The sequence below is a fragment of the Eublepharis macularius genome, chromosome 5 (genome assembly GCF_028583425.1).
Source record: "Eublepharis macularius isolate TG4126 chromosome 5, MPM_Emac_v1.0, whole genome shotgun sequence".
Taxonomy (NCBI): domain Eukaryota; kingdom Metazoa; phylum Chordata; class Lepidosauria; order Squamata; family Eublepharidae; genus Eublepharis; species Eublepharis macularius.
The window spans coordinates 27839128-27848280 of NC_072794.1; the positions used below are offsets into that span (position 1 = coordinate 27839128).

Here is a 9153-nt window from a genome sequence, read left to right on the forward strand (position 1 = left end):
AGGGAATTTTGTGAATGCTTTTTGTTTCAATAATCTGATGCCTTCAGAAGAACCCGCCTTCCCACTTCCAACATTCTCCTACATCTGCGCATTGCAGGGATGCTAGTCTTTTCTGTCTGTCCCCCAAGAACCCAGTGTGGAAACAATTGCTCGAGGGCCAAACTAGATGTTACAGCATCCACAAGTCCAACCCGTGGATGGCAACACCGTTTTGGAGAAGAATTCAGCCATTTATAAGTGCCATGATGGCCTGATCCTGATAGGGCCCACAGCATAGCAAGACCAAGAGATCTTGTCCATGCATGCCTTTTCAGGTGCTGAAATGGCCATGTGTTTTGAGGGGGGGATGGCACTTAAAAAGATGCCAAAGGGGAACAAGATCTCCTGATCCTTCCACTCCAAGATTGAGACTGAGCCCTTGTGGCATTTTTAAGTGGCCAAATTGTCCTCTAAAATGGCATCAGCATCCACAGGTTGGACCTATGGATTCTGTAACATCTTGCTTGGCCCTGAGATCAGTCCCTTTAGGAAGACCACATGCAATGCATATGATCAGCATCATCTTGGAAGCACTTCCCTGCTACTGCGGTTGCTGCTGTGGGAGATCAACCAGGCACACAGTGGCAGGGATCAGGTGGAACCTTATGTTTAAATTGGTTAGAGATTGAAATGGTAACTACTGGGTAGAAATGATAGGAGGAGGATTGGGATCCACCGGGAAATGGAAGGCTAGCTGTAACCGTTTTGCCTCCCAAGAAAAACAACTTGCAGAGCACACAATGAAGTGGCAACTGTTCCCTCCATCTGCAGCAGGGATTAAATTTCTGCGTGCTGCTGCAAGAAAGAAAACTCTGCCTGCACACAGTAACTTGGGCTTGGCTCCAACTGCAGTGCCAGAAACCTTTTGCAATGCTGTGGCTCAAAAATCCCCCAAACAAATCATAGGCTTGTAGTTCTTATAAAAAGTTGCTGGAGTCCATGCCTACTGACGTGGCTGCCACCAGTGAAAGACTCTTTGGGGAGTTTAAGGATGGGGTTTGGATGCACAATGTGAGAAAGAACAGAAAGACAGAAAGAGCAGTAACACACAACCCATGGTTTCCAGTTTGATTTGGGAAATTCATAAATCCTTGTGTCTGATTTACCTACTGGGTGGTCCTGCTCCCAGCACAAGTAGAATGACATGATGGAAGGGTTGCCTATGATTGGCGGGTACATGCTATAGACTTGCAAACCCTCCCTCCTTCATTCATTCAGTAGTTTACTGCCCCATAATACAGAGTCTCTCTAAATGAGACATCTTATATGAGGACGCTCAAGTGTAGGGAGATGCAATGTTAGCTGGGAAGCATAGTTTAATTAGTTAATTTCACCTCTCTACACAGAGCTGGCAGAGATTGCTCCTCAGAGGGTTGCCTAGTTCATCTTCACCTCCCCAAAGGGGACGTGAAATTGACAGACCCTTCAGGGAGGCAAAGATGAAACTAACAAACCCTCTGAGGAGTGATCTCTGTCAGCTCTGTGTAGAGAGGTAAAATTAAACTACGCTTCCCGGCTAACATTGTGTCTCCCTTCACTTGAGTGTCCTTGTGTAAGGTGTCTTGTGTAGAGAGACTTGCACTGTTGATGCTACACTGGTGCATAATAAAACAGCTGCTGAACCTTTCTTTCTGCCAGTGTAGGGAGATTTTTTTAGCTAAAGGAGCATTCAGATATGTAACCTACTAATTCCCAGTGTGGTGCTGTGGGTGTCATGGAGCCCACCAATTTGTTCCCTGGTACTCACTCATTTCTTCCCCAGAACATCTTTCCCCCCAAATAAATAGCACCTAGTTGTTAAAGCATAGACATTTTGGTAGGCTTTTGGCTCTAATCTTTAACACAGTGTAAAACCTATGGGGAAAGGAGGGATGGTATGATGGGAAACACGAATAGAAGGACTAGAGAACAACTTTAAATATCCGTGAACAGAACTGTGGGTACTTGACACAAAAGCAATAGATTTTTAAGAAATGAAAGCAATAGATTTTTAAGAAATAAAAGCAATAGATTTTTAAGAAATAAATGAAGTGAGTTTTCATAAATTTTCTTTGCCTAGTTCATAATTTTGTCACCAGAATTCAAATGTCTGTATAGGAAAGGGCTAGGGAGCTGTCCAAAAAATTCAGCAACCGGTAGCCAGGCCTCGCTCCCTACTCTAATTTCTCGGCTGTCACCGGACATTATTTCCTTACTTCTAAAACTGTCTCTTCTCTGTTGTGAAAGCTGTCAGACGAGATTGTCAAATATACCAAATTCTGGAGTAGGTTCCTAATTCCATTTTTCTGTAGTGACCTCACAGAGATCTGTAATCTGTCATCTTTTGGGTGGCCTTGAAAAATAGTGATAGTCTATGTAAAAACTATTCAAAGCCATTTTCTTATCTCAACAATGCTTACAACAGCCCTGTGTGGTAGGCCATCACTGTTCCCCTTTTTTAAGAGGATGGGGAAGGCCCCTTAAAAGAAAGGCTTGCCTAAGATCAACTGGACCGATGATGGCTGGAATTAGATTTGAACTGGAGACTCCCAGGCTTCTAGCTCATAGCTGCTATGGTAAACCAACTCTCACTCACATAAATCATAAGCATGTCCTGCCTGATCAGAACAGTGGTCCATCTAATCCACTGTCCTGTTTCACACCAGTTGCCCTTGAGGGCCAACAAACAGGGTGTAGAGGGTGAGGCCTTCTCCTGATCTTGCCTCCTAGCTCTGGTATTCAGAGGTTCCCTTTATTCAGCATGGCTAGTAGTGAATCTTCTCCTCCACGAATCTTTCAAATCCCCTTTTAAAACTGTTTATGCTAGTCACATTCTGCTTGTGTACATTTCACTTCCCTCATTTTCAAGTACCGAGCTTGGATGATCCTTTTGATCATAATGCATTTTACATCTGAAACACAGATATTTCCAAAATAACAACAAATATGATGGTGGAGCATGAATTTAATACTGTATGATCATAAAAGGAAAAACTAAGTGACATACATTTTTGTTTCTTTAGGAAAAAGCAGCTCTACCACCAACTTCTTTTCCTCCCCCTGGTGGAACCAGGCCTCCGAAACCTCCGCTTCCTCATCTACGTCATGCATCTGGAAACCCTTTTTCCCAAAGCTCTTTGGGTAAATGTATTACCACGTGTTTCTAAACACACTGTTGTATTTACAATTGTATCTAGATTCGACATTCATAAGAGTTGTTTTTTAATGGGCTTTTCCCCCTCAGGTACTGCTGGAACCAAAAACTTATTAAGCGTTGGAAGCCAAGAAGGGTCCATGTTTTCAGGTGCTGGAAATAAGGTGAGGGGAGAAATACCAGATATCATGTAAGGGGGGAGCTCAAAAGGGGGCAGAGAGAGAATGAAGTAGCGCTTTTCGCAATCTGTGTTGATAGAAAGGGAAATCCAGGTGGCTTGAGAGCATTTCTTCCAACTGCTGTCCTTTATCTGTGGGTTCATTTGACTCAAGAGATGGTAGCATTTCCTCTGAGTTGCATTAAACACTGGCAAATCCCCTCCATCTGGATTTTCTGTGTGATTTCAGGCCACTTCCTCTGAACCTCATCCCGACCCTGACGGTGGGCCTCTACCCCCAAAGGGAGGAGCAGTCCCACTTTTCAATCCTTCTCAGGTATGAGTTGTATATGGATTAAAACCATAAGAACTGTTTCCATGGCCAAGGGGCCATCTAATCCAGCCAACCACATACTTCTGGGCACTCAAAGGCGGGGCAGGAAGGCAAACTTTCTCTGTTGTCCTTCCCCAGCATCTGGTACTTAAAGATAAACTGCCTATGTACGTGGAGGTTCCATTGAGCTATCATAGCTGCTCCATGTACCAGAGGCTTCTTCATCATATAGATTTTTTAATGGCATGTGCATACAAGGGACAGAGGGAAGGCTGCATGGTATAGCCCAATCCATCAGATCTCGGAAGCTAAGCAGGGTCAGTAGTACTTGGATGGGAGACCACAAAAGAACATTCTGCAGAGGAAGGCAATGGCAAACCACATCTCAGCATCTTTTCTCATTGGTATGAATAAGGGAGATAAAACAATGACCCGGGATGGCATCTTAACCATCTTTACTGTAAGCAGAGACACATTAATCTCCAGGCGATGCAACGTTCTGTTAAGCACCTCAAATTCTGCAGCCATGAAACCTGGACACACCTGAGGGATGGATTTAACTTGGTCACATATACGTTTTCTTGTTTGCATTTCCTACCCCACTCCCGGTTGCACAATTGTAAAACTTAAAATTTGGCACAATTCTCTCTTGAACAGGTCACCGCAGCAGCAGTCTCTGGGCATCCACAACAGAGCTTTCCTCGCCGCTATCCACCTTATCCTCGATGATCAAAAAACCTCCAGGCTATTTCTAGCCCCTCTGGCCACCATCCTTTTGCCTGAGGCTAAAAGACTGAATGCAATTATGTGATACACTGTCCTTCCTCTTGGCTGATAACCCAGCTTCCTGCTGCCCAACGGGAACAGGCAAGAATATATGTTGGCAAGACACATGCTTTTTTCTCCTTACTTACTCTGTGTCTTTTAAAATGTGGAATGCAGTTGCAACCTTTCTCATGTGTAGTAAAGACAAAATGTTCTTGTTCATCTTTGGATTCATCATAACAGATTTTTTTTTAAAAAAGGAGAAGAGTGCTGCATTTTCTTTTTGCATTCCACAGGCAAGTGAGAAACTCAGGATAAAAAAAAAAGAATCCAGAGAACTCTGTATCTTGTCAATCAATGCAATTGCTTGCAATCTAGTGATTGGGAGGATTGCATTAGAATGGCAACATTCAAGGAGCTATTTGGGTTTCTTGAACAACAACCTTATCTTCTTTTGGAAAGCTGTCCTGCTCTGAGAACCGTGGTCCTCTTGAGATCCACATCCATCTATACATATTTCTACAGAAGTAACCTAACTACTCCAGTTCCCTATGCAGAACTATGCAAAAGCAAATCCCACCAGTTTCAGTGAGGCTTGATTGCTTGCTTACTTAATTTATAGTTTGCCTTTCTTACAGAGACTCCAGGTGGATTATTCAGTTAAACAGAATAAGACATCCAGTAAACAATGCAGTAGGACCAGGAGTGCAGAACTGGAAAGCAATATAAAACCAGCCAAAGAGGCAGTTGGGCCTTTGAATGACCAAGGAATAAAAGGATTGCTAAAAGAAGATGGAGAGATGCCAAAGAAGCTTAATGAATTCTTTGCACTTGTAAGATAAGAGGATGGGTCTTTTTATGGATGAAAAGTTGGTTAAACAAAAGGAAGCAGAGAATAGGAATACATGGACAGTTCTCACAATGGGGGGAAGTAAGCAGTGGGGTACCACAAGGATTGATATTGGGGGCTGGTGCTATTTAATTTGTTCATAAATGATCTGGAACTAGGGGTGAGCAGTGTAGTGGCCAAGTTTGCAGATGACACAATATTCTTTGGGATTGTGAAAGCCAAAGCTGACTGTGAAGTGCTTCAAGAGAATCTCCATAATTTAGGTAAGCGGGCAACAATGTGGCAAAGGAAGCTCAATGTAGGTATGTGTAAGATGAAGCTCACTGCAAAAAAGGCCTTTAAGTATATGCTACTGGGGTCTGAACTTGCTGAGATAGAAACCTTGGCGTTGTAGTGGAAAGCTCAATGAGAATGTCAACCCAGCATGCTGCGGAAGTGAAAAAGTCAAACTGTGCTGAGACATTATTAGGAAAGAGATTGAAAATAAAACAATCAATATTATGATATGGCCTCATTTGAAATACTGTGTGGCAGTTCTGATCGCTGTATGTCCCAGAGGACACTCCGATCAGGGGACAAACAGCTGTTGGTGGTCCCTGGCCCCAAGGAGGCCTGCCTAGCCTCGACTAGAGCCAGGGCCTTTTCGGTCCTGGCTCCCACCTGGTGGAATGCTCTGTCTGCTGAAATCAGGACCCGGCAGGACTTACTATCTTTTCGCCGGGCCTGCAGGACAGAGTTGTTCCGCCAGGTATATGGCTGAGGCTGAGCCTCTGCCAGCCTGGGAAAAAGGGGTGTATAAAAGCCTCCCTGTGAAGGCTGTCCACCATCTTGTTTTACATGTGTTGTTCTTAATGAACATGAATTTTTAATTGTATTTTAATTGTATTTTTAATATGTTGGTATCCGCCCTGAGCCCGATTGCGGGGAGGGTGGAATACAAATTTGAAATAAATTAAATAAATAAATAAAATAAAAAGGACATTGTAGAACTGGACAGAGAACTTTTTCTCCCTCTCCCAAAATAGTAAATCTCGAGGGTATCCAATGAAGTTGATGGGCAGTAGATTCAGAATGGATAAAAGAAAATACATCTTTATTTAATGAGTGATCAAAATGTGGAATTTGCTGCTTAGAGGATGTAGTGATGATGACCTCAGGCATAGACGGCTTTAAAATTGGATTAGACAGATTCATGGAGGGTAGGTCTATCAGTGGCTACTAGTCATGGTGACAAAAGGGAACCTCCACAATGGCAGTAAACCACTGAATACCAGTGCCAGGAAACAACATCAGGGGAAGGCCTCTATGCCCCTTTGTTGGCACTCCAGAGTAACTAGTTGGCCAGTGTGTGAGACAGGATGCTGGGCTAGATGGACCATGGGTCTGATCCAGCAGAGGTCTTACGTTCTTATTCCTTTCTACTCCGTTTTTGTTAAATTCCCCCACCCAATGCAACACATCACTTCCCATGCCACACCATGCTTCCATCTAGATATATAAAGACAAGTGTCCTGACTAACTCATCAACGCCCATGCCAAACCCCTGGACCTAGAAGTGTGAAATTTGGGCAGGATGTTTCTTTTGTGGTGTAGAGGCTCACTAAGAAAGGATTTTAAGAAATTCGCCCCCTAAGGGGGTAAAAAGGGGTAAAATGTGTTTTCCCATAGGGATACAGCTTCCCTATGTAGCTGGGAGGCTGCTCTTCCCCTTCCCCCGCCAACTGCCAACTCAGCCGCTCTGCCCTGAGGTCATTTGCATATGCGGCCTGATTGGTCATCATCCCAACATTCTAAACAGTATGCAGTTGCTGTTGGGAGTCATTGAATGTGTCCTGAGGTAAAAATACACCTCCCAGTCTTCCCCTCTAGGGTTGCCAATCTCCCTGTGGGGCCTGGCTCCTGCCTGCTCACACCCTCCCCTCCCTGATGGGTCAGCTGTGGAACTCTGTGTTCTGAGGTAAAAATCAGGTAAAGGAAACTGCAAACAGTTGAAGAAAGACAGTACAAGACTCCTGGATACGGATTTTTTTATAAGTCAGTATGGCAACTGAGTTTTTAATGTTCATGGGGAGATGATACATGACCTTTCTAGGGGTCATTTCAATGCAAACCTCTCACATGAACCTGCCGAAGTGCCCACCACACCACCACTCCCTCGTCCAACTCCACCTCACACCTCTCGCAGCCATCACCTCTCACTGCTGCCAAGAAGCCTTCTGGCAGATGTCGTGCAAGATACACCAATGCTAAAAGGAGGAAGCAACTTAGAGACGCGGCAAAGAAATACGCACATCGTACTCCTGTGGTGCACCGAGCAGCAGTGGCCAAGTACCAGCAAGATCACCGCAAGGTGCACAGAGCGGAAGAGCCTCTCTATGAGCAAAGCGATCCTGGAAGACGAATAGAGAGGCACTCACTTCCATGGAAGGTCAAGGGTCACTCAGGCATGGCAGATGATCCTTCGCTAACTTCAAGCTGCCTCTTAACCTCATCCATGCAGAAACCCTCCTGTTCAGCATCTCAAAACAAAGCAACATGGCCCAAGTGCTGCGGAACTGTAAGCTTATTGTTTGGGATGAGAGCACCATGGTGCACAAGGGATGTTTTGAGGCACTCAGCATAACCCTCAAAGATGTCAGGGGCAATGACAGAGTGATAGGGGGAGTCACCGTGCTGCTGGCTGGAGACTTCCAGCAGACTCTGCCCATATTCCCTAGGGGAACTCGAGCTGATGAGGTTACAGTGTGTGTCAAGGCATCATATCTGTGGCCCCTCATCAGGAAACTCTCACTAAGAAAGAACATGAAGGTCCACTTGAGAGGCGAGTTGTCTGCTGGGGAATTCTCTGAACTCCTACTAAAAATAGGGGACAGAGAGTATCCCAAGTCCAAGGGAAAGTTGACTGTCCCTGCAGACCTGGGCTCAGTAGTGACGACCCTAGCAAACCTAACAGCCATGATATACCCTGATATTGTCACTATCATGGAGAAGTCCATGGACGGGCTGTGAAAGTGTGCCATTCTGAACCCAAGAACGACAAGGCTGCCATCATTAATGAAACGCAACTTAACTCCTTTGAAGGGGCAGAAATGGGTACAGATCTCTGGACTCAGTGGTGCAAATGGATGACATGGTCCACTACCTTCTGGAGTTCCTCAACTTGCTCAACCCTTCTGGCTTCCCAGCCCACAAGCTTCTCCTCAAAGTGGGGGCTCCAGTGATGCTGCTCCGGAACCTCAACCCACCCAAACTCTGCAATGGCACCAGACTGTGAGTGAAAGCCCTCCACAGGAACATCATCGAGGCCACATTGTTCACCGGCAGTGCTGGGGTGGGGGGGAGTCGGTGTTCATACCATGCATACCACTCATACCATCAGAGAACCCCTTTGAATTCAAGAGACTGCAGTACCCCCTCAAGGCCTGCTTTGCTATGACGATCAACAAATCCCAGGGGCAGACACTGAAGGTGGCAAGAATTGACTTGAGGGAGGACTGCTTCTCACATGGACAGTTCTATGTGGCCTGCTCCAGAGTGAGCTCACCCAGCAGCCTGGTGATCCTAGCACCTGAGGGGAATACCACCAATGTGGTCTACAAAGAGGTCCTTCGGTAGAAAAAACCCGTTTGTATGTATTTTTCACTTTATTTCTTGCACTACAATCTTTTCTTTTAAAAAATCTCTTCAATAAATGTTACATTTTGAAATTCACTTCATCAGTTTTCGGCATCAACACACTTTGCTTTATTCAAACACCTTTGTGAAGCTCAGGTACTATGCTATTATACTACAAAACCAACTCAACCCCCTCCCCCACCACAAACCAAAAAATGTTACATACCCATAAATAATATAACTGGATTTAAAGTAGTTAA

At 44.8% G+C, this 9153-nt stretch overlaps 1 protein-coding gene across 3 annotated transcripts in view; it reads left to right on the top strand.

Annotated features, from left to right (window-relative positions):
* Positions 1-8926, top strand: part of SEC16B (SEC16 homolog B, endoplasmic reticulum export factor) — a 67043-nt gene extending 58117 nt beyond the window's left edge. For 2 of the 3 annotated variants that reach the window (XM_054980041.1, XM_054980042.1), the window contains 3 exons: positions 3042-3159; positions 3263-3336; positions 4321-8926. In XM_054980041.1, the coding sequence (XP_054836016.1) occupies positions 3042-3159; positions 3263-3336; positions 4321-4392 (264 nt within the window). In that variant the 3' untranslated portion in view covers positions 4393-8926. Of the gene's footprint in view, positions 1-3041; positions 3160-3262; positions 3337-4320 lie in introns of those variants that run through there. The other variant, XR_008597051.1, reaches the window with a different exon arrangement.
* Positions 8927-9153: the final 227 nt, after the last annotated feature.